General features: G+C 45.0%; 1 protein-coding gene and 1 pseudogene across 3 annotated transcripts; one reads left to right on the plus strand and one right to left on the minus strand.

Moving 5' to 3' along the window:
• The first annotated feature begins 1,149 nt into the window (after positions 1 to 1,149).
• On the plus strand, positions 1,150 to 2,904 carry LOC306652465 (CCR4-NOT transcription complex subunit 6-like; annotated as a pseudogene). The gene has a single exon. The product of its transcript is annotated as a CCR4-NOT transcription complex subunit 6-like (transcript).
• A 14,196-nt stretch (positions 2,905 to 17,100) lies between these two features.
• Positions 17,101 to 18,060, minus strand: LOC306652467 (valacyclovir hydrolase-like; the record flags this gene model as incomplete). 2 transcript variants are annotated; one of them, XM_079125342.1, is made up of 2 exons in its annotated part: positions 17,101 to 17,869; positions 17,948 to 18,060. In XM_079125342.1, 2 exons carry the CDS (start codon positions 18,052 to 18,054, stop codon positions 17,101 to 17,103), a joined length of 876 nt encoding a protein of 291 aa, XP_078981468.1. The 2 variants fall into 2 exon arrangements, with proteins under 2 accessions (XP_078981468.1, XP_078981469.1); XM_079125343.1 differs by having other exon boundaries at positions 17,101 to 17,878; positions 17,954 to 18,054.
• Positions 18,061 to 23,500: the final 5,440 nt, after the last annotated feature.

Genomic DNA, 23,500 nt, shown 5'->3' on the forward strand with positions numbered 1-23,500 from the left:
GGGTTTTGGAGGTTTTAGTGTTAGGGTTAGAGTTAGGGTTAGGTAGGGGGGCAAGCATGGAGGAAGGAAGGACTGTATAGAGGGAAAAGAGGGGTGGGTGGAGTGGGGGGAAGGGAAAAAATAACAGAATGAATCAAACAACATTACCCTATATAAATTTATGATTACACAAATGGTATGCCTTTACACCATGTACAAACAGAGAAACAACATGTATCCCATTCGTGTACAATAAAAAAAGAAAGAAAAAAAAATAAGAGATGCAAAAAAAAGAGGAAAAAAAATAAAATCTCACACACAAAAAAAAGAGATATGGTTGCCATACTGTACTTCCAGACAAGTTCAGCCTTTTAACATGAAGAGAAATTGCCCAAGGCACTTGATAAGCTGAGATCTTCCGAAGTTTCTACTACAGAATTCAGAACTTCATTTGCTTGAAGGCCATAGTATATTCACTAGATGTGACATTTATTAGATATCACCTATGTGCTAGGCATTGGTCTAGCCTTGGAATAGAAAGGTAATAAACAGGATTATTTAAAGAGCTTTCAATATACTAATAAAGAAGGGAGGAAATATGCATATGTTTGTCCTTATAAACAGAAAGTAAAGGGAGGGTATACTAAGAAGAGAACATCACCTGAGTGGGTGTGAACGTGTGTTAGCGAGCGTGAAGGCAGCGAAAGCTGGCATTTTTGCTCGGTCTTGGTCCCAGCAGCATTCAGCACAGCAGCAATCCCCAAAGCGGCGGCAGCGCCAGCGCCAGGAGGCCAATGCCAAGGCCAGGTTCTGTGAGGCTCTTCTAGCAATAGCTGCGGCTTCCGAGGCGCAGCTTCTTCTGGCTGGGGCCTTCATGTCAGCGACTGCAGCGCCTTTACTGCGCGCCAAGGGTCACCGTCCTCGAAGACCGGCAGCGCGGCCTTAGTCCCGCTCCCCGGCCCCATCAGTCTCCTTTCTTCTCCCTTCAGCAGCACTCCGCGCCGCCGCCCCTGCCGGTTCCTCAGGCGACCGGCCTGCCCGCCCCGCATCCCCTCCAGCAGGTGCCTCTCCCCCCGGCGGGCTGCCTGCATGTCTTTGCTGCCCTCAGCCCCGCCGCCACCGCCGCCGCCACCGCCCGCACCCTGGCGCGCTGAATGCAGACCTATAGGGATGCCAAAGGAAAACTATGAACCTCCAGATCCTCGCAGAATTTATACCATCATGTCAGCAGAGGAGGTAGCCAATGGGAAAAATCTCACTGGGCAAAATTAGAAATCTTGGGTAGAGTGTGAAGTTTAAGTACATCACTTTGGTCATTGACACACTTGACAGCACTGCACCTAAATGACAATTTCCTTAGCCGCATTCCACTTGATATTGCCAAGCTTCATAATCTGGTTTACCAGATTATGTCATTCAATAAACTCAGCTGTTTACCTACCGGCAGAACTAGGAAACATGGTGTCTCTCAGGGAATTGCTTTTAAATAACAATCTGTTATGGGTTTTGCCTTATGAACTTGGTCGGCTCTTCCAGCTACAAACTCTAGGTTTGAAAGGCAATCCTTTATCACAGGATATTCTTAATTTATACCAGGACCCAGATGGAACACGAAAGCTACTGAACTTCATGCTTGACAATCTTGCAGTTCATCCAGAGCAACTTCCTCCGAGGCCATGGATTACATTAAAAGAACGAGACCAAATTCTGCCATCAGCATCATTCACAGTTATGTGTTATAATGTGTTATGTGATAAATACGCTACCCAGCAGCTATATGGCTATTGCCCATCCTGGGCATTAAACTGGGAATACAGGAAAAAGGGAATCATGGAAGAAATTGTTAACTGTGACACAGATATCATTAGTCTTCAGGAAGTGGAAACAGAGCAATACTTCACTCTCTTTCTGCCAGCATTGAAGGATCGTGGATATGATGGATTTTTTCTCCAAAGTCACGTGCCAAAATCATGTCTGAGCAGGAGAGAAAGCATGTGGACGGTTGTGCAATATTCTTCAAAACAGAAAAATTTACATTGGTGCAGAAGCATACAGTGGAATTTAACCAAGTGGCAATGGCTAATTCAGATGGATCCGAAGCTATGCTGAACAGAGTGATGACAAAAGATAACATTGTTGTCACTGTGGTATTAGAGGTCCACAAAGAACTATTTGGAGCAGGTATGAAGTCTATTCATGCTTCAGACAAACAGCTCCTTATAGTGGCAAATGCCCACATGCATTGGGACCCAGAGTATTCTGATGTGAAACTTATCCAGACCATGATGTTTGCTCAGAGGTTAAAAACATTCTGGAGAAAGCCTCAAGTAGGCCTGGCAGCCGAACTTCAGATCCTAATTCCATCCCGTTGGTGCTATGTGCAGATCTTAACTCATTGCCAGATTGAGGTGTTGTGGAATATTTAAGCAATGGAGGAGTAACTGACAACCATAAAGATTTCAAGGAACTAAGGTACAATGAGTGTCTTATGAACTTCAGCTGCAATGGAAAAAATGGAAGCTCAGAAGGGAGAATTACACATGGCTCCAACTTAAGAGTGCCTATGAAAATAACTTGATGCCTTACACCAATTACACGTTTGATTTCAAAGGCATGATTGACTACATTTTCTATTCCAAGACTCATATGAACATGCCTGGTGTCCTGGGGCCTTTAGATCCTCAATGGCTGGTTGAGAACAACATCACTGGGTGTCCACACCCTCACATCCCTTCAGACCACTTCTCACTGTTAACACAACTTGAACTCCACCCTCCACTCCTGCCTCTTGTCAATGGTGTTCACTTGCCTAATGGAAGGTAGTGGAGTACTGCCCTGCAAAGATGGGGATCTATTGCTATAGACCTGTACAATTGTAAATCAAAGTATGTAGGATTGAAGTATGGCTATCCTTAAGCTGCTTCTTCAGGTTCCTTTCATTATGGGTTTGCTGTAAGACTTTGTACATTTTTGTGCATACTGATATCATTTGGCACTAAGGGTGGAACCAAAGTACTATTGTCTTTCCAAAATTTTAACTTAATGTGTTTTTAGATTGAATTTTCTTCATATTATATTAGGAGTCAGCATTCATAATTGATTAATCACCTATTTGAGGCCAAACATCAATGTATTTGTTTTAGAAAAATGAATACATTCTTTTGAATGGTTTCAAATGAGCCAGTTGATTTTTTTTGTAAAAGGCAGTTTTTAAAACTATAAATATAAGATTTTAAATTGAATGATGATGGCATGCCTTCCAGGGAAAACTTTCTTGAATTTGTTTTCCTTTATATCAAACCAATTTTTGACTCCCCAAGTCATTTGCACATTAACAAAACACTTAAATTTGCTTGATCAGTACATAAACTATGGTATAACCTCTAGTTGTAGTAAGAACATTTGAGAAATTAAAAGATGATTGCACAATATGCTTTCAAAATCAAGCATTTTACAGCAAGTGACTGTTTGTTGGCTAAACACTGGTTGTTTTGTTTTGGTTTTTTGATAAACCACTGTGTTTTTTTTTTTCTTTGTCCCTAATATTAGTTATAATCTGTTTATGAGTATTCTAAGCCTGTCTCTCTAGTTTATTTATAGGGCAACAGCAGGTAATTTATACTGCCATACATCTTGAAAATAGGATTTGATATATTTAGGATGCCCACAAAATTGGTGTCCAGTATTTTTTCATTATTCTTATTTAGCCTTGTTTTCTATCTGGTTATACTGGAAAAAGAGATACATCATTTTGCCTTTACAATCAAATAATTATAAAACAAACTTCTGAGGAAAAAGGCCCTGATCAAAGTTTCAGAAGGGGAAAGTCATACAAATATTTCTTGTGTTTCCTAAAGTAGGTTAAATGGCTTTTGGGTTTGATTGAGGTTAACAATAGAAAGGATTTGAGGGAGAGAGAACAGATTTGGGGCAGTAATTGAAAACCTTGGATCAATTTATCCTGACTCTAGCTGCCAAATGGCCATCATATGCTTTTAATCTTTGTTTCCATTGTCTGTTAGGGTTGAATTAAAAAGCTACTGGTTTATTCCCAACTGTTGATGCCTTCAGATATGTTGGAATCCTCTTTTTTTTTTTTTTTTTTGCTCAGGAGGAGCCAGTTGAAAATCTGTGACTCAAGAAGCAGTGAATGTAGTATCATTTTCTCATTTTCTGAGGGGGAAAAGTGGTTGGCTACTTGATGTTAATTATGGCACAGTAACAGGAAAAGGTTGTGTCTGTGTTTTTAAGTTTTTCTTTATTCTACTTTTTTGTTGCTATAAGAGTTTTCTGAAATTCATATTTTAAACTTCTCATGCACTTTACTGTTTCTAGTCTCAAAATGTGATATTTTTAATAAAGAAGAAATTTTCCATTATGTGAATGAAATTTTAAAAGAAAGAAAATAGCCTATATTTGTGTCTCACTAACATATAAAGTACAAGTCAAATTTAAATTATTTAATTAGTTTTAAATATATACAATTTGTCTCCTCTTTCAAATCTGACATCTTAGGCTGTTTTATTCTTAAATGATGCATTTCCTTTGGTCATTTTATACTAATTTCTTCCATAGTAAATTAATCAGGCTATATGAGATAATATATCCCCTGAGGGGTAATTTTTTAGTGGGAAAAGGGTGGTGGGATGAGGCAATATCATATATGGGATTGCACCAGAAGGGTTCTGTAAAGCCTAAACTCCCTTTTAAAAGTGCCTAGTGATTAGAGGCATTGTCATCTATTATAATTGGAATGTCATTGTAATTCAATGAAGTTTGATGTAAATATTCTTTTAAAAATGTTAAAGTACCAGAATAAACAAAAAGAAACAACCCTTAAGATGACAGATTTTCCTCAATGTGCAGGTATCACTTCTTATATACATCAAGCATCCAACATCTAGCCATGCTAATTGATTACCTGAAGCATAGTACTGGAAAGTAGAATAGCATGAAAAACTTAGTTTTGTGGACATTACCTTTTTTTGTAATCAGCTACTGTATGTTTTATTTTAGATCTTTTGTTTTGGGTAGATTTTCTGCTCTGGAGGTATATGCACTAACAAAACATTTTCCTCCTTTCATTATATGCATGTTTATTAGCAATGTGAGCAATATTTCCTACCATACTTTATTCCCAATATTTTTGAGATGTTTGTATAAAATGGAATTTAAAATTCACTTATGATTGTATGTGAACCACAGAGGAGCCCATTTATTAATAAAATAAACCCCTTTTTAATAGTTAAATGTAGAGCAAAAAAAAATTGGGAAACATTGTAAAAAAAAAGAAAAGGAGAGAACATCAGAAACAAAATCTCTTGGTACAAGGATATCTGCTATATTGTTTCTTAGTGTATAAGTCACCCCGTGCTTCTGGAAGACTTGATGTGTGGTAAAGACTAATAAAAAATGAACCTGAAAAAGCAGGTTATACCAATCTGTGGTGGAACCTGAATGTCACCCTATGACATTATACCTTCTGGTAATACAAAGAATTTGTAAACTTGATATGGTTTTCAAGGAAAGGAAGTTGCTGACTGAAAGAACACTTGTGTGACTGGCAAAACAGTCAAAGAACAAAGAAACTTGATTTCACTCATGGCAAGAATGTGAGTTCTGTATTCTAGAAAAGGGTGGAATATTTTCCTTGACAAGAAGGCAATAATTTCCAGAGAACAAAAGAAGACAGAAAATAGGACTTGGTAGAGGGAAGACAGAACAAAGAAGAGGATAGACTGAGCTTGTAGGGTGTTAGTGCCTCCTACCCAGTTTTCTGATGAAGAAACAGAGGCTCAGAGAGGTCCAGGGATTTTCCCAGTGACTCAGCAGGGACCTGGGCCTGGAAGGCTACAAATCCCCTGTGGGTTTGGAGGAGCAGGGTGTGCAGCAACAACCAACAGTGGCTGTTCTTCCTCCAGCCAGGGAATGAGTTGCCCTGAGACATGCACATCCCATGGGACAAGCAAGACAAGCTCCGTGGCTGCCTGGAGCACCTCTTCAACCAGGTCATCTTGTCCCTGGGTGGGTCCCTGGGCCTTTGCAGATCCCTGGTGTTGGGCTGGGCAGGCTTGGTGTAGGGCTGCACTCATGGGGCTTCTGTCTCCAGGTAGACACCATCAAGGTGCTGCTCAAGGGACCACTGATGGGCAGGCCATTTGAGGAGATCAAGCATTTCCTCATGGAGCACAGCCTCCAAGGTGAGGGTCACTGTGAGGGCAGCAGGCTGGACACCAGGGACAAGCACTCCTGTTGGATGGCCCTGACTAGTCCAGGCCAACAGATTCCTGCCTGTGGACCAGATCCAGTCACGGCTGCTTTTGCTTAGAATCGGATGATGTCTCTCATTTAAAAAAAAAAATAATTTAAAGCATTGTAAAAATGAAACAATGTGTGGTAGAAGGTGCAGGTGCTGCAAAGCACAGTTGGTGGCCTGGGGCTGGTCCCTGAACCCTCTGGGCCTGTTCACTGGGGACACATGGAGAGGCCTGGAGCACACTCCCCCATTCAGTCACACCACAGGGTCTGCTCCATCTCATGCTTGCAGACCATGTGCATTTGTTGCCTGGTTTAATATTGATGCGACTTTTATTTTTTTTAATGTATCTCCTGCTGGGCGTTGTGGTGTATGCCTGTAATCCTGGTGACTCAGGAGGCTGAGACAGGACTGTCACAATTCTAAGATCAGCCTTGGTAACTTAGCAAAACCCTGTCTCAAAGAAATGAAAAAGTAAATTAATAAAAAAGGACTGGGATGCATGTAGCTCAAAGGTGAAGTGTCCCTGGTTCAATTCTCCAGTACCTAAATGAATGAATAAGTAAATTTTAGAAAGGTACCTTCCTTTCAGAAACTTAATTTCTAAAGGATTTTGTCTTATCCTCCCCATATATGAAGCAGTGTAGTAGGCCATATTTTAATGAAAACCATAATGAACAACTTAAAGGAAACAGCAACACTCATTGCACTGTGGTTGTGTACTGTTAACTGCCTGGGGCCTCCTCAGAAGAGGGCTCGGTGAGCAGACAGCTAAGGCCTTACCAGCACCAAGCTGAGACTTTCTTCATGCAATGATTGGATTGAGAACTGGAATTTCTATGTCCTCCCGCATTTTCTCCCACTTGCTCACCCTCCTGCTCACCGTCTGTCCACCCTTCCATTCCCCAACTGCCAGTCCATCCATGCAGCTCTGCAGCTGGTAAATAGTTCCCCAGAGCCAGCTCATGCCAGGCCTGGTGCTGGGTGCTGGTGGCCCTAAGAAGGATAGACACTGCTGGCCTTAGGGGCTACCAGTGGTGTGCAGTAGATGAGAATGCAGACAGCAGCTGCTCCCAGGCAGGAGTTGGTTCCTGCTCAGCTGGCCCTCTGCTGTGTCATTACCCCCATTCTGGGGTGAACTTCAAGAATAAAATCAGGGAGGGTCCCAAACCACACATACATCAGAAACCAGGGAAGATGTCAAGAGAACAGGGGCCTGTGTCTGCCTGGCCTTTGGCCCTGTTAAGTCCACATTCAATTCCAGTTCTCCCATACCCTGTGTGACCTTAGGGAATTCACTGTGCTGGGCTTCTTCCTCTATATAGGAAAGGGTTAGAACTAGGTCACAACTCATGTGCCAGCTCAGTTGGTTGTGGCATAAGGACCTAGTAACTCAGAAGTATTCTGTGGTTTCAATGTCCAGATCTGGGAGCAAAGACAGCCAAAATTGATTTGTGCTGTCTGCAGTGGATTGGCTGTAGGTGTGGATCATGGCTTCAGACCAGCAGGAAGGGTGCTGAGATTGATTAGTGATGTCTGCGATGGGAATGGAACATTGATGTCATAGCACACTTACCATATACTTATCCTTCAAAGCCTGGATTATATCCTAGGGTCCTACTGACTCACTGGATCTAGGGTTATGAACTTTGCAATCTGGTGATGGGGCATGGGCCTTTATGCCACTGTTCTCCAAAGCTACCTCTGTCCCTTCCCTTTCCTGCCCTAGAGTTCAAATAGAAAGAAGAGTGTATGGTCCATGGCTGGAGCTTGATCCATATCAGCATCCAGGAGGACCCCTGGAACCTCCCCAGCACCATCAAGACCCTGGTGGATAACATCCAGAGATATGTGGAAGGTCAGCAGGCAGGGAGGGTCATGGTGGGTGTTGTGGCCTTTGCCTGGGAATTGAATGCAGCAGGGTCCTGCTGGGTTCCATCTCCACGCCCCTTCCCCTGCATGTTCAGGGAAGGGCAAGAAGAGTAGGTACACTTTCTCAGCTGAGTGACCTGCTCTGGCAGGCCTGGGGTGTGTGCCCTTTGCCCAGGGGGTTACTGATGCTGGTCAATGGTCATGCTGATCCTTTCTCATAAGTCAGAGACCGAACTGTTCTTCACAGCTTCCAAATGGGGCTTGGCTTAGTTCTTTTGTTTATCCTTGAGGTCAGAGCTTGCAGGTGGGGCCACCAACGGATCTGGTGCTACAGGATCAGAACAGGGAGTGCCAGTGCCCACCCAGGTTTTCCCAGGATTTGGATGTCTCCTGGCTGCTTGAGGTGGCAGAGGCCACCTGTCCTGTGCTCATGTGGGGCAGGAGATGAGTGCCTGGTGGCCTGTCCCCACCACAGACACCAAGCTGCATCTGCACAGGGACACCATCTTCTGCCAGGCCCTGGTGGCCACCTTGTGCACCTTCTTCAAGCAGCTGCTGGCAGCCCTCAGTTACTGCTAAAACAACAATGGTGAATATGAGGAGAGCAGTAGCGAGCCAACAAGTGGCTGGATTAGTCCCTGCTTGCAGTGGTCAGTGGGCCAGACAGGTGGGAGGCCCCTTTGCCAATGTCCCTCCCAGCTGGCACCTATGACCTAGTCTGTTTACACAACATTTATTAATTGAGCATCTTCTGTGTACTGCTGTTAGGAAACTGGGGTCTACCAGTGATCAAAGGAGCCCCTGTACTTGGGGATCTTATCTCCTGGTGGGAGAGAAACAGACTACGAGCCATAGACCAGTGGATCAAGCTAGGCAGGGGACACTGGCTGCATCTGGAGACATTTTTAGTCATGGCAGCTGAGGGATCTGGCAGTAGTGTTACTGGCACCTGGTATGCAGAGGCCAGGGACGCTCCTTAGTGTCCTACCACAGTCCCCAGGACAAATACCTGTCTTGCAGGTTGGCTCTGTGCTAGCTAGGCCCAGCCACTGGCTGTTGTGTGGTAAGTGTTGCCTCAGAATGCCCCCTTCTGGCTGAAGCCACACACAGGCGCTCTGCTGGTGAGAGGTCTGAACACACTGAACACAAAAGGTAGTGGGGACCCCAGGCCTCAATGTCTTCTCAGAGCCAGAGACTGCTTCATCCACTTTGGCTTTAATGTCAGGAGGTGCCGGGTGCTGCCTGCTGGGGTCTGCAGCTTACCTTCCGACTGGGGGAACTGAGAAGAATGGATGGAGGAAGGAGGGAAGATGGCAGGAAGAGTGGAAGACTGTGCAAGGAGTTGCTTGGGGACTCAGAGTCAGAGCTGGTTGTATTGAAGAGGTGACATTTGAGCTAGTCAGGTGGATGATCTGAGGAACAGCACAGGACAGAGGGAACGGCATGTGCTCAAGTCCCCAGCAAAGGCAGCATGCCCCGGGAGCAGTGAGGCAGTTGGGAGGAGAGGTTTGCAGGCCCTGTCTGTAGGACTGGGGCTTTATTATGAGGCAGAGGAGGCTTACAGACTTAGGGGCAGGTGAGAAATTGGATTTGGGTTGAACTTAAAATGGTAACAGCCCAGGGAGAGGTGGGTTGTTTGGGGGAGGATAAGGGGGAGATGTGGTGTTCTTCTGGGATGTGGACAGTGCCCCTGTCGTGGGGTGGGGGTCTGGGAAGTTGGGTGGTATGTGGAGCATGGTCCACTTATCAGGACTTGGCCCCAGTTGTGTCTATAGATGAGAGGAAAGAGAAATCAGGTGTTGTGATCTCCTGTAGGAGCACAGAAGGCGGCGGGAATGGTTAAGTCAGTAACCGTTGTCTGAGTAGAGAGGAGGTGGCTTTACCAGGTCACTCAGCAAATCAGAGCAGAGGCAAGTTCTGACCCATGGGGGCCACAGGACAAGCTGTGGGGTGAGCCAGAGCACACCTGGACCTGGTGCTCAGGAGGCCCCAATGTAGCCTGATGCCTAGATTCAGATCCCAGCACCGTGAGCTTGAAAGCCTGGTGTGGGTGGCACCTGAGGTCCCTTCACTGTATCTTCTTGCAGAAGGAGGAACGGACCATGCTGGAGGACATCTGGGTGACCCTGTCAGAGCTGAAGAGTGTCTCCTTCTACTTTAAGCAGCTGGACAAGAACTGTGTGACCAGTGAGTGATTCCTCCCACCCCCACTGTAGGAGTTGGGACAGTGAGGCTGAAGGGGCTGCTTGTTGCCCTGGTCTCCTGTGTGCAGGTCAGCTGCCCAAGGTGAACTTGAACCTAACACATCAAACCTCATGCCCCTAATTGAATGGAAAAAGAGGGGTTCTCTCTCATCAATCCTGCTGTCTTCACCAGGTCTTAAAAGAGGTCCACAGCACTTCTCATTAAAATTCCACCCTGGAGTCTTCCTTCTTTAGAGTGAAGCATTCAGATTAAGGACTAATGGCATAATTGACTTACGCTCCTTAGTCCTTTGTCCTGACCCCCCAATCCATTCGAAAAACCACTACCCAACACCCACCATCCATAGTAGTGAGCACTCAGTACTCAGGGACAGGATTTGGGCCACAGTAGAGGCAGCACAGCCATGGTCCCCCACTCCCCGTGGGTCTAACCTGGAGTCAGCTGGGGGCATCCCAGATGCAGATCCCAGTTGCTGGCTACTGTGGCGTGGGGCCTGGGTAGAGGGTCCCTGTGTTCTGGGGTCCCAGGGGAGCTGTCCAGGTGACCTCCAGCCAAGTCTGAGAACGCTGTGCTTGCTTCCAGAGCTCTGCTGCTGTGCATGGGTCCTGGGAACTTTCCAGAAAAAATGTTTCTCAGAATACACCCCAGACCTCCTACCTCAGAAACTCTGTAGTGGAAATGGGGTGTCCATGTCACAAGCCATCCCCAGGACTGCAGCACTTATGAGGCAGAAGGCCACGCTCTAGATCAGCAATTCCCATTCTTTTCATTTCACTCCATGAAAAGCCCCTGAGACACCTTTTCCTCACTATCACATCTCCTTGAAATTGCAGTGCTGCCGCAGCCTGTGTGTCCGTATGCTCTGTGTCTGGCTCTGTGAGGTCTGCCTCCCTCAAGGACCCACTTGTGCCTCCTTGGGGTAGGGTGGTCCTGCCAGAAATGCAGACTGCTGCATGGGGGTCAGCTTCTGAGGCCCAGTTTGAGCTGACTGCAGTGCCTGCCTGTCTGGGGCTGGTCTGGGCTCAGGAGGACCCTGATCAACTAGTGAAGCAGCAGGGGCTCCAACTACTTCATTTTGCCCTCCCTGCCTTAAGCTCTTCCTCATATGGTGAATAAGATGCAGGTGCTGTTTGAGGGCAGCTTTTGCCAGGTGGGACCTTGACCTACCAGGCAAGGGGTGACCAGAGCACCATGGGGTTCTCTGATGACACACTGCTGGCCCCCTGCTGGGCAGTCAGGGTCAGGGCCAAGAACAACACCTGTTGAAGTTGTCCAAGAGGGAGGTCACAGGCTGCTGCAGAGTGTGGGGCTGTCTGAGGATACCCTGTGGGATGGGAAGTCTGAGGCTGCCCCTCTAGGCTGGAGGGAACATTATGTGGTCACAGGATGCTACTCTGCCATTAGTGTACATGGAAGTCCCAGGGTGCCATCCTGAGGCTTGGAAGAGGGGTTCTGAGGCTATCCCTCTGGAGCAGGGTTGAAGGGCAGGGAGGTCTGAGGCTATCCGTCTGGAATGGGGAAGGCAGAGAGGTGCTAGGATGCCACTCTGGCACCAGGGGAAGGGAGATATAAAGCTGCTGTGGCAGAGGGGGTGGGGCTCTGAGGCCCCTGCAGACACCAACATCTTCTACCACATAGAGGGCAGCCAACAGGCCTGAAGGTGGTCTTCTACCTCGACAGCTACCACTTCTCCAAGCTGCCCTTCTGCTGGGAGAGCAGGGCCAGCCTCTGAATGCATGTTGCGCTTTTCATGAAAGGTGAGTTGCAGGCTGTGGGGGACCACTGGGGCCAAGCCAAGGCCACCATGCCCTTGGGACACAGCCCTGCCCTCCCTCCTCTCCTCCACAGCTCTGGAGAATGTTGAAGCACCTCCTCCTCCAGGCAGACAGGCAGCAGACTATTTGCAGCAGGAGATCAACACCCAGTCCTTGGAGAATGTCCAGCAGTATTACCACAAGATCAGGTGTTTACTTGGGCCTAAGTTGGGGGCAGGATTCAGAAAGCCACCACAACAGGTGGCAGGCAGACCCTCAGTGTGAGGAGCAGGCCAGACACTTTTTCTGGAGCACATTGCCTGCATGAGAGTCTGATGGCAGTGTGCACTGTAGGTCATGCTAACCCATTCTACAGATGGGAATGCTGAAGCCCAGGAGTGTACACAACATGCCCAAGGTCACATGGCCAATAATCTGGCTTCAAAGCAGGTCCTCTCTGCTGAGCCAAGCTGCTGGTCCGCTCTGCATGGGGGCAGGAGCAGAGATGGGGCCCTGGGCTTCTTGGGCCTTGAGAGAGCGGTGTAGTGCCATGGGCGTTATCCCATTCACAATCCCCAAAGTGTGAAGTAGAGGGAACAGATTTTGTCAGGAGGGAGCACAGGTCTATGGGAGTAACTCCCATGTCCCCCACAGCTTGCCCATGGCCCCTCCGGAGTCCTGCCTAGATGACAAAGGGTGGTTGAGAAGGACTTTATCCTCTCTAGGCCTGGTTTTGCCATTTGGAAATGGGAGACAGATGCTTCTGTCCATTTGCTGGACAAGAACATCTTAGCGCCCTTCTGGATGGACTAGGCCATGAGTCTCTTCTGTGCTGTTTGTGGAGTGTTTTAAACATGGGCTCTGGTCATTCACTTGTTCACCCAGCACATGTTCATCAGGACCTTATGTGGGACACACACTGTCCCCATGCATGGGGGTCTGTTCTCTTCTGGGGCAGGAACCGCCAAGACCAGCCCACCCATGCTGTGAATAAAGACCTATCAGCACAAGGGTGGCTCGATTCTCCTTTCTGTGGCCTGTACTGCATTCCACAGCCCAGCTGAGAAGTGTCCCTGAGACTGCCTGGTTCTCAAGCCTGGGGCTTTACAGTCAGCCAACCCCTGTGGTAGAGGGGGACAGACTTGGAGCCAGCGAGTACAGAGCAGCATCCAGCACCAGGTGGGGACAAGGCTCTGAGTAGGAGAGGAGAAGCAGGCCAGGTGGAGGGCTGGGCAGGGCTGTCAGGCTGCCTCTGATTCTACCTGGAGTGGGGAGGCCAGGCTGCCCAGCTGGAAACTGGGGATGGGGCCCCCTTAAACCTGTCTTTCTCCCTCAGGACATTTTACCTGGAGCCATTGAACCTCCCCACCAATGCCAGTACCACTGCTGTGAAGATCGACCAGGTGCATTCCCAGCTCCCGGCTTGGCTGGGAGGGCTGCCATGGTCAGGACTCTGCTGGTGGGGTTTTCTCCAGACACCCTGCTGGCCATACCCTGTGGTCCTAGGAGTCCCCAAACTGGTTCATGCTCACCGTGGCCTCTTTCTCTCCTATGCACCATGGTCATTGCAAGTTTCTCTGAGACTGGGGCCCCTGCAGGCAGCCACAGACCCCATGCCAGGCATGGTCAGGCCCTGCTCTGGTTTCTTCACTCACATTTTTTACTAGCCCTTAGAAATTGAAAGATCTCAATGAAAAGGAGGCTTTCAGCTTTTTTGAAAAGTAAGGAGATGTGAAATCTGCTTTGGGGCTTCTTCCCACTCACTGTGCTTGGCCTACACTGGGTGTGGCTGCCCCTTGGGTCCAGCTGGCCTTGGCTCCTGCTGCTCAGTGTACAATGGCCTTCCAGGGTTGAGGCAGGTCTTGCCCTGGGCCAGCCTGCTGGCCTTGTTGCTTTGGCTGCTGTGAGAGAGGTGGTGGGCATGTGCTTTGGGACACTAATGTGGCCAGCAGGATCTCACAGGGCACAGGAAGGAGGAGCCACCACCTTTACCACCACACATGGTTGGGGAAGCAGAGACAGGGTAGGACTCCTCCTCCTAAGGGTTTGGAGGGCATGGCCTGTTTGTGCTTAGTCAGGGACACACTGGCAGGTGAATAGAGCAGGATGGAAGGTGAGACCTGAAATACATGGTGAACATCAAGTGCCAACTGCAGGGTAATAGGGAGCCAGAGATTGTTCTTGAGCAGGTGTCATAGAATGGCACTTGCCCTTGGCTGCACCCAAGCATCCCATGTGTCTGTCCCATGCCTGCAACTTATCCACCCTATCAATGCCCTGGACAAGCTCTTCCACTCATCCTTTGTGCACCTCAAGCCTGGCACCAGCAGGAGCTTGGGTGCTGGCCTCATCCCTGTCTCCTCCAAGCTCTGCTAACGTGTGGGGGCCGGCCAGATCACCATGTGTGGCACAGGCATACAGAGGTGGGCTGTTCCATGGTCTGGGGAGCAGGGACAGGAGGTGGGAAGGCTGCAAACATGTCCTAGACCTCCTGGCTTGCTGGGCCTGGGCAGGACCTCCTTGCTCTGGACCCCAGGTCATCTTTAATCTGGGTCATCTGAGGCAGTCTGTGGGTGTGAGGCCTGTGGACTTCCTGGGTCCTGGGCCAAAGGGTGTGAGGGAGATTGAGCTCTGAGCCTCCAACTCTGCTGCAAGTGGGATGGCTCACCTGCAGGGCAAAACTGCCTCCAGCCTCCCTGGACACTCCTCCTCTTTCCTCTGCCCAGCTACTGGTCCCAGAGAAAGACAGCTCCTTTCCTGGGAGCCCTTCCCAGTCATGTGTCCTTATGCCTGCCACTCACACCACTTGCTCCAACAGGCTCTGCCACACTGGCGTGGACCGTTGATGAGGGCAGGAACCCTCTTCTCTGCTGTGCCCAGCGGACTGGTACCTGGCACCAACAGGACTGATGAACAGGCATCCAGTCACATCTCCTTGAGTGGTGGGTGGGCTCCTGCATGGCAGGCACTCTGGTGTCTATGCCCTCAGCATTGTGTCCCCTGCTGTGGGCTGGTGCAGAAGAGTCTGTTCCAGAGGTCCTCAGTCAGGGGCAGTTTTGCTCCCCAGGGGACAATGGCCATGTCTGGAGACATTTGTGGTCATCACAGCCAGAGACTGTGACATCTAGTGGGTGGGGGCTGGTGCTCGGCATCCCACAGTACACGGGACAGCCTCTTTCTTTCCCCTGTCAATGCTGCTCCAGTCTGGACTCTAGTCAGGGAGACTGGGGTACCCAGAAGTCAACTCATCTGTCAGAGCTGCAGGGAGAAGGGTGCAGGGTGGCTTGTAGTCCCAGGCCTGGCACAGAGTCAGATTCTAACAGCCTGATCCACGTGGCTGTGCCCATGCCACTGAGCAGGGGCCAGTCCTCAGGAGTCACCCCACTCAGCTGACAGAAAGCAGGGCCCTGCCTGGCGGTGCTGCTGTCCTGGGTGCAGACCCCCACAGGGACAGGCCAAGGGGTGGAGGCCACTGGGAGAGACTGGTAGGGAGGAGCAGGCAGGTGGGGAAAGTCAGCCTGAGAAGACACAGGGCGGATGGCCCGCACAGAGGTAGAAGGGGAGGTGAGTCCTGGCGGGGATGGCTGCTGTCCCATGCCCTCTCCACCCCTCCAGAGTAGCACCCTGAGCATGTCCCTGGAGCAGCCAGCTATCCTGGCATGGAGCCACAGGCTGATGCCCAAGTGCATGATGCAGGCCATGGACACCATGCAAAAGCAGGTGAGGCCTTGCAGCTCATCAGGTCGGGCTGAGGGTGGCTGCATGCACCCTTTGTGGGGTGATCCTACCTAGCACTGGATGCCCTAAGTCCAGACATGGCCTGCTTGTGGGTTGAGGTTGTCAGCTTCTGGAGCACCGCACACCCAGCCAGGTATCCCTGCATGTCCCGAGCTCCTCCAGGGGCCCCAGGCCTGATGGCTTTTTCCTTCCAGGGCCCCAGAGTAGAGATTCTGGCCAAAAACCTCTGAGCCAAGGATCAGATGTCCCAGGGTGCACCACAGTGAGCAGCCCCCTGTCCCTCCTCCTCCAGGGGACCATTGGCCCTGGCAGGCCCCTGGTCAGGCCCTGCTCTGCTTTTGAGGACTCTGCTTTGGAAGCACAAAACCTGGCCCAGTCTGTACCCTCACAAGGGCCCCCTTTGGGGGAAGCCTGAAAAGGCCCCCTGCAGGCCCTGAGGTGAGCCTCGAGGTATCTCCCTGTTGTGTTCAGCTGCTCTGCATCCTTGGGATCTGGGCTCATTTCAGCCAGTCTCCACTTTCCACCCATGCCCAGTTCCTCATCAAAATCTGCCCACAAGCTTTAAGTAACATTTTGTTTTGAAGTAGTCCGAGTATGCAAATGTAGTGGGTCATTTCTACACACCCTTTGGCCACTTCCCCAGTGGCCATGTCTCCTGTAGCCCCAGCACGGGGTCAGGACAAGGCTGCCCTTGCAGACCTCCTTGCAAACCTCATTTGTACCTTGAGAGTCTCCACATGTGCTCTCTTAGCCTCTTTTTCTAATTTTTTTTGGTGGTTTCCCTGCCCAGACCCTGGGCCCATCTCTTAACCCATGGGGCCCCATTTGACCCAAACAGGAGTGCTGTGAGCAAGGTCCTGCTGTTATCCCCAGTTGGCAGGTGAGGGTGCTCAGGCCCAGGGGAGTTAAGTATCTTGTCCAAGGTCACACAGCTCGGAGATGGCAGAGCTGGGTTCTGAACCCAGGCCCAACTCCAACCTGAGTCACCTGGAGGCTCGGCTTTCCCTGGACAGTGGCCTATGCCTGGAACTCCTACCTCTACCATCATGACCCCTCTTGTGCTGCTGGCCACCTGTCCTGCTGCAGACCCAGCAGTGAGATCCCATCCCTGGGGTGCGCTGGGGAAGTGGAGGTGTCTGCATCCCCTGGAACTCTGCAGTGACTCTCACCGGACCGTGCCACGATCATATGCTCCCCAGTGCTGAGCTTCAGGGCATCATGGTAACTAACAGTCAGTGACGTGATGAAGTGGGATGCTAAGGAACCACTATGATAAAAAAGTTCCTAGGGGCATTTTCATTGCAGGAAGTCTTCTGCTAACTTGTTGAATTCATTAGCAAAATGTAAATGCATGTTGAGTTTGCCTTCTGGCATAAGATGTAACCATGACCCTTTCACATGCTCATGTATGAAGTCAGCATGAAAACGTGGGACAAGAGGATCCTTCTCCCTGTGCACAATTAGGGTGGGACACGGAACCAATAGTACCAAGTTCCGACAGATGTTTCCATCTGGTAGATGTTTAAGCAGTCCTATGCCATCCACCCACTTTTCACAGGTTTTGGACAGGTAGTCATATCCATACAGGGCTTCTAGAGACCTCCTTGTTTTTTCACTGCATTTATAAACATCCCAGATACCCTGATAAATTCTTTCATCTTCTTCAGTGACATAGGCATTAGCTCCCCAAATCACCATCTTATTGATATAGGATGGATATTTCACAGCAGCAAAGAGTGCAGTTATGCCACCATCACTCCATTCCAGCAGGGAAACCTTCTTGAACTTCAGCATCTTCATCAAATCAACAGCATCTTTTGCATCCCTTTCAAAAGAGTCCACTTGGAAGTCTCTATCTGGGGGTCTGGAATGTCCATATTCTTGAGGATCCCAGGCGACCACAGTGAAGAGCTTCTTACTTAGGTTCTTAAGCTGGGGTGCAAAATCATTCTCTCCACATCCCAACATCACAGGAAGCAGTAGAACTGCATGCTCTCCCTCTCCAGTCTGCTGATAATGCAGGTGAACACCATTCACAGACACTTTGGCAGAGGTCACTGAGGTCCTTGGGAGACTGAAGCAGGAGAATCAGCTTTGGACCAGCCTCAGTCATTTAGTGAGATCCTCAGCAATTTAGTAAAACCTGTACATGACCACACGCCCAGCCGCGGGGAAGTAAATCCTGGGCTTCTGAGGTGAGAAGAGCAGCCGCGGTAGCAGCCTGCCTCGGTAGCACAGCCTCACCAACATGATCCTAGGTTGTGCTGCTGATATCTGGGATTCTAACACCATAAATGGAAGAGAATAAAGAGGACTTGAGTAACATCGAGGAAACATCCATGTTATTGAATAGCCTATACCTGCAAGTTTAGTTCTTCACATTTAAATGTTTGCTATGAAAAATCAATGTGAAAAAACTGTTAAGCAGTGGCAAAGATGTGTCCGTAATAAAGGATACATAATGCACAGTTTTGCAAAATTTCTGTAGCAGTGAACCAGGGTACCTTTCTGATAATGATTGATATTTCTGGAAAAGTAAATATTCTTTGGAATGTAGATTGATAAACCCTGATATAGAGTTGAAAATTTGGCTTATTAATTAAATAAAATATTTACATTCTTTACTCATATGTTTTAGGGTATAGGACTATTGAGAAAAAAGATGCGACTGTGTTCTCAAGAAATGACTAAAGTTTATGTGGCAACTCTAGGCAGAGGAGCAGCATTGCAAAGAGAAGGGTCAGCACATATGGAAGTGCAGTGAAATGAGAAGGAAGAAATTACCCTTAGTTCACGTTCAGACAGCATTTTGTAAGAGTTTTAGTTCAGTTGTGGAATTTGGAAAATTTCCTGTTTTTGTTGTTTTCCAGAGTGTCATTATACCAATTTTACTTGCCATAAGTATAAAAAATGCTGATGGTAGAGACATTAATTCAGAGGAAAGCAAATATATATGATGTTGACCTGAAGGGAAGGTACAGTACTTTATTCATTTATAAAACCGTAGTGGTGTAGTAAAAATCACTCAAGCAAAAATTATTAGCTCAATAGGAAGGACAATATTAATACAATTATTTAGAATAGAATGATATATATAAACAGAAACCAGAGTTAGGATAAAAAATCAATTATTCAAGCTAAGCAATACAAATAAGCCTGAATATGATTCAAAAGTATTGTCAGATGTTTGTTATTTGGCTTGTGGTCATGTGATATTTTGTTAGCTAAAGAATTTTCCTATTAGTTTTGCAAAGTATGGACATTTACTTTACATTTTGATTCAGTATTGAAAATTTAAAACTTTCTTTGTATTTTTAACTTCTGATATATTGTTCTTTTTGAAATGATGTATTGAGCATAAATAAGCATTTAAAAATATTTTGTCAGTTGGTTGACAGTTCTAAATTTCTTTCCTTTTAGAATATTGATGTTACTTTATTCCTAAGTGATTATTAATTTCTATTGCCAGAAGCTGTAAATTTTTAATATATTATGATATTTTTGTTTTTAATTGGAAGGGGCATGTAGAAGGAAATAATTTTAATGGGATAAATGTTTCCTTTAATAAAGATATAGACAGTTTGTAAAGAGAAAAAAAGATAAGTCTTAGATTCGTGCACAACTAGATTTCTTTCCTCGCTTTTGTAATGCATCACCTTGAAGATAATACTTATGACTAAATATAAATATATTTCCTGATCACTATTATTATTATTAGCAATCTGGAAATAATTTGTTTTGTTTCATCTTCAGCTGACTGTGAGTTACAATGTATCACATCACACTAGGAAAGAAATGGAGCTTTTTTAATTGAAATCGTTACCATTTTCTGATAAATGACTTCATCGTAGTTATTGTTCATTGAAGGATTTTAAGTTCATAACTTCTCCCTGCTTGGGAAAGAAGTTTTTTTTTTTCTTTTTGATTTTGAGGTGATTTGCAAAACTGAACATTTGCTCTCCCAAGATGTTTATGTGTATTAGTATCTGTAAAGATGTTGAGTTGGAAAAATATTATAAATTAGTTGTTCAAATAATTCTATTAAATTACTTAAATTTGAAGTTATCTATGTTATTGTAGAACAGCCCTCATGCTTGCTCTGGAACACGAATCAGAACACATAGCTGAACTGCTTCTCCAGAATGGTATTGATGTCTCTGCTACAGATAACTTTGGACAGATGGCATTAGCTTATGCTGCTGCTAGTGGTCATAGTGGGTAAGTGTTTACATTAAAATACTAATCAACCTTGATTGGAGGCTCAAAATAATAACAGATATTGCATTTTACATATGAGGTGAAATTTCATGGTACAACTATGTATGAAACAATAGTGCATTAGAATAGTTCATCAGCCAGCAGTCCTCCAAGAGTCTAGATTAGAAGTGATGATGAGTATGAGTTCTCCAAGGGTCCTTTCTTCCCTCTCCTCTCCTTTTCTTTCCTCATCTCCTTATACATGCTAGTGAATTGCTGTACCTTGGAAATGCATCACTAGCCAGTATATTAGAGTTTTAGAGATTTTATCATCATGGATCCCAGCCTTATCTCTGTCATTCCAAGTATAATCCCTGACCATGGGGTATAAACCATGTCACTCTTTGATTTCTGAATTATCTATTTAGATCTTGAAATGCCCAGGTGAGCAGAAAAATCTTTATACTCTCCCCTGAATATTAGCTTTTCTACCATCCTTTAATTTCTTGAGGACCTGAGGATTTTTTTAAAGCCTAAGAAGAGGGGAGAGGACTTGTAAAATGCTTTTGTTTCTGTCAAGTTTGTTACTGCTCTGTTGCTCTGCAGTCTGGTGATGATTATCTTTTACTACAAAATGCCCTTATTGATTACAGTCCCTGAGTATTCATGGTAATACATACTTAGACTTAAAAGTTAAAACATTATTTTAAGTTAGGGTTCAACCCTTATTTTTTGGAAGAAGTCCTTAATCTTAAGAGAAATTAATTGTGCAAGAAGAAAGAGCTATTGTTTATAGGGACTTTACATTTTCTGAGATCAAGCTGTTATCATTTAATATACTTACTTTATTTCCCTCAATGCATGATCATTACATCTTACTTTCTTTTTTCTTAATATGAGCTTATGGGTGCAGTGGCATGTGTGTGTTCACCCCAGCTATTTGGGAGACTGAGGCATAAGTATTGCTTGAGATCAGGAATTCCAGAGCATTCCAGGCATCATTGTGAAATCCCATTTCAAAAACAAAAGAAAATAAAACAATTTACAAATAATTTTCAAGTTAACACAATGTCTGGATTTACAAATTTGAACTGCATATTTTAAAGTCGGATGTTATATCTATGTTGTCTAAAACATTTTTATGTATTGAATATGGTTTTTGTTTCTCATATTAATATTGAAATTCTAATTTTATTAATTTTTCATACAAAGTCATAGGGAATTCAATATATGAAAGCAGAACATAAAAATTCTGTAAATATCAACCCAGATAAGATTCTGAAAGTGAGTTTTTCTTGGTGTACATGGCTTCTATCAAAAATTAGGAGTATGCTGGGTGCAGTGTCAGCAATCCTGTAATCTTGGCAGCTGAGGAGGCTGAGCAAGAGGATTGCAATTTTAAAGTCTCAGCAACTTATTGAGACCCTAAGCAACTCAGCAAGTCACTACCTAAAAAATTAAAAAAGGATTGGGCTATCTTTCAGTGGTTCAGCTCCCCTGGGTTCATTTCTGGTGTAAAAATAAATAAATAGGATTAAGAATGTTCTGATAGAAAAGGAGCAGTTGAAAAAAGTATATATATATAAGTTACATTCATATTGTTCTTAATTACTTTCTTAGTAGTCTAGAATTCATGATTATTTATGCAACTAATTGTAGGAAATGTATAATCTGAAATGATATTATCTAAAGAAATTTTATTTTAACTTAATTTTGGTCCCTGAAATTTTATATTTTTTTGTATAAATAAGAAACTATTTCCAAATTATTATGTTGTGTTTCCTCTATCTGGAGCTGTTGTTTGTCATAAGAACAAAAGTATAATCTCTGATAATTGTGCCTACTGCAATTAGTCAAGAAAAATTATGCTATTTGACACTTTATTTATGCTCCTGAATCTGCTAATAATATAGTTTTCTGTCCATCTTGCTACTTTTAGTTAAAATTATAGTCATGGGACCAACTGTTTACTTTCAGGTCTCAAATTTTGTATAAATCTTACATTTCTTCCTTGCATTTGAAGAGTACAAAGTATGTGACATAGGAATTCTTAATTCATTAATTGCCTCTCAGAAATATAATTGGTATCTATTATAGAAAAATCTTCATATAGGGGCCCAGAGAAATACAAAGGACCAAGAGTCATAGCTTTTTCTGTTTTTGTTCATTATTCTTGAAAATAAGCAAAGAATCACAGTTGTACATATTTAATGTTACATATTTTCTATTGTTGATTAAATAAACATTTTATTCTCTTCTTTAATAGTGGTTGAAAATTCTACAAGTGACCCTTTAAACATGTAGAATTTTATATATTTTACAAAATACTATGGTAACTGATGAGAGAATGTAGATAAAAGGAATAACAATGTTTTGAGTGTTCCCATCTGAGATAGACAATTGTTCCTAACACTTGTTTATTAAAGTCATCATGGTGACTTTGAAAATGCTTGTGCTATTATAACCTGTTATTTACTAATAAAGCAGCTATCATTAATAGAAGTTGACTCTTTGTCCCATGTTCCCATAATTAATAAGTGCCAGGCCTGCAGTTAGACTGTAAGCTTGCCTGACTGACAACTCCATTGTATTCCTCCACTGTATAGATCGATGCCAGTGCAGAACTAGAATAAAGATGCAGGTCTATGTCATCAATTCAGAAAGGCAAAATCAGTTGTATGTTAATTCTGATTCATTATTTATCTGAGAATCCTGCTTATAGAGTTTTAGGAAAAATCTCACAGAGCTGTGGTCACATGTTTTCTTCATAAACAAGATCAGGCTAGTTCTGTAGAGGACTTATTTTACTTGAAGTCAAGAATACATTTGTGTAGACTATATTATATTAGATATATTAACCCTCTGTATAGATATCTCTACTTCATGATTTTTCTGTTTGGTTTCCTTCAATACCCTACCCTCATGTAGTTCTGTTTTTATAAAGCTGTTTTATAAATCAAGAATTACATTTATCTTCAGGTTACTATTCATATTTAGTTTTATGAAGAAATTTTTCCTTTATAATATTTTTTCTTTTTCTATGATTAAAATCTTTTCTTGAATTTTTATTTTTACTTTCTGTTGTACTCTCTTGCTGTTTATTTTTTATTCTCTCAATTGAATATTCTTTTTATCTATTGACTGAATAAAAAACTCAGTGAACTTCAGAATTTGAAGAAATTTTAGCAGCTAATCAATGTACTCACTCATCCTTCAATATGTGTTTGACATGCTGGCCAAATTATGGTCACGATGGTGAGCCTGAACTTATAGATATTAAAGGGACTTTTCTGAGTATTGAAAGGGGTAGCTATGAGATTTGAAATGAGGCTCTTCAATTCTAAACTCAGTGCTTCTCCTAATTATCACTGTGTAGTGAATGTGTACAACAGACATAACAGGGTAGGAGTGACTGTGGATATCAACTGAAGTGGATAAGAATGAGATTACTAAGTGAGGCCAGTGGTAGAGTATCAGAGTGGAACTAGCCAAGGGAAGG

Source organism: Sciurus vulgaris (assembly GCF_902686455.1).
Source record: "Sciurus vulgaris genome assembly, contig: HiC_scaffold_237_arrow_ctg1, whole genome shotgun sequence".
In the NCBI taxonomy this organism is placed as follows: domain Eukaryota; kingdom Metazoa; phylum Chordata; class Mammalia; order Rodentia; family Sciuridae; genus Sciurus; species Sciurus vulgaris.